Source organism: Aptenodytes forsteri, unplaced genomic scaffold, assembly GCF_000699145.1.
Source record: "Aptenodytes forsteri isolate BGI_AS27 unplaced genomic scaffold, ASM69914v1 Scaffold2, whole genome shotgun sequence".
Lineage (NCBI taxonomy): Eukaryota > Metazoa > Chordata > Aves > Sphenisciformes > Spheniscidae > Aptenodytes > Aptenodytes forsteri.
This window is the reverse complement of record NW_008795695.1, coordinates 8,630,997-8,631,445: the sequence shown is the minus strand read 5'-3', so window position 1 is coordinate 8,631,445 and position 449 is coordinate 8,630,997. Positions and strand designations below refer to the sequence as shown.

Genomic DNA, 449 nt, shown 5'->3' with positions numbered 1-449 from the left:
TTCCACGGTGCTGGGGAGTTCGGAAGGCGCTTTGCCTCCGGTAACTTTTCGTGTCACGGCCGCAGACTAGATGCCCAGGCGTCGCGGTAGAGCCCCGCACGGACGACCCTTTCGCTTATCGGATTAACGTGATCTGTTCCGCAGCGCCAGGACGCCAAGAGTTAAGTCTCGGCGTGCTCGCTATCTCAGCCGCCTTCAGCAAAATATTAACTTTGGGGACTGGCGTAGAAACAAGTTTCCCCCGGGTCCTCTGCCTGTATCCGTTTATGTTGGTCCCCAGAGAGCAGATCGCTGAAGAGTTACGCTCGTTTCGCTGTTTTGTAAAAACTCTGTGGAGGTCTTTCACTCAAAAGGCTTGTTGTGATGAGTATCCCCGTAATCCCCCCCCCCGCCCGCCGCTTCACGCCGCCCTCCACCACGCTGAGCCCGGGGAAGATGACCGAGCCGCT

At 57.7% G+C, this 449-nt stretch overlaps 1 protein-coding gene across 1 annotated transcript in view; it reads left to right on the top strand.

The window, feature by feature from the left end:
* The first annotated feature begins 363 nt into the window (after positions 1-363).
* Positions 364-449, top strand: part of RUNX1 (runt related transcription factor 1) — a 78,029-nt gene continuing 77,943 nt past the window's right edge. Inside the window, exon 1 of the mRNA XM_019473037.1 lies at positions 364-446. Within this exon, the coding sequence (XP_019328582.1) occupies positions 364-446 (83 nt within the window). The remainder of the gene's footprint in view (positions 447-449) is intronic.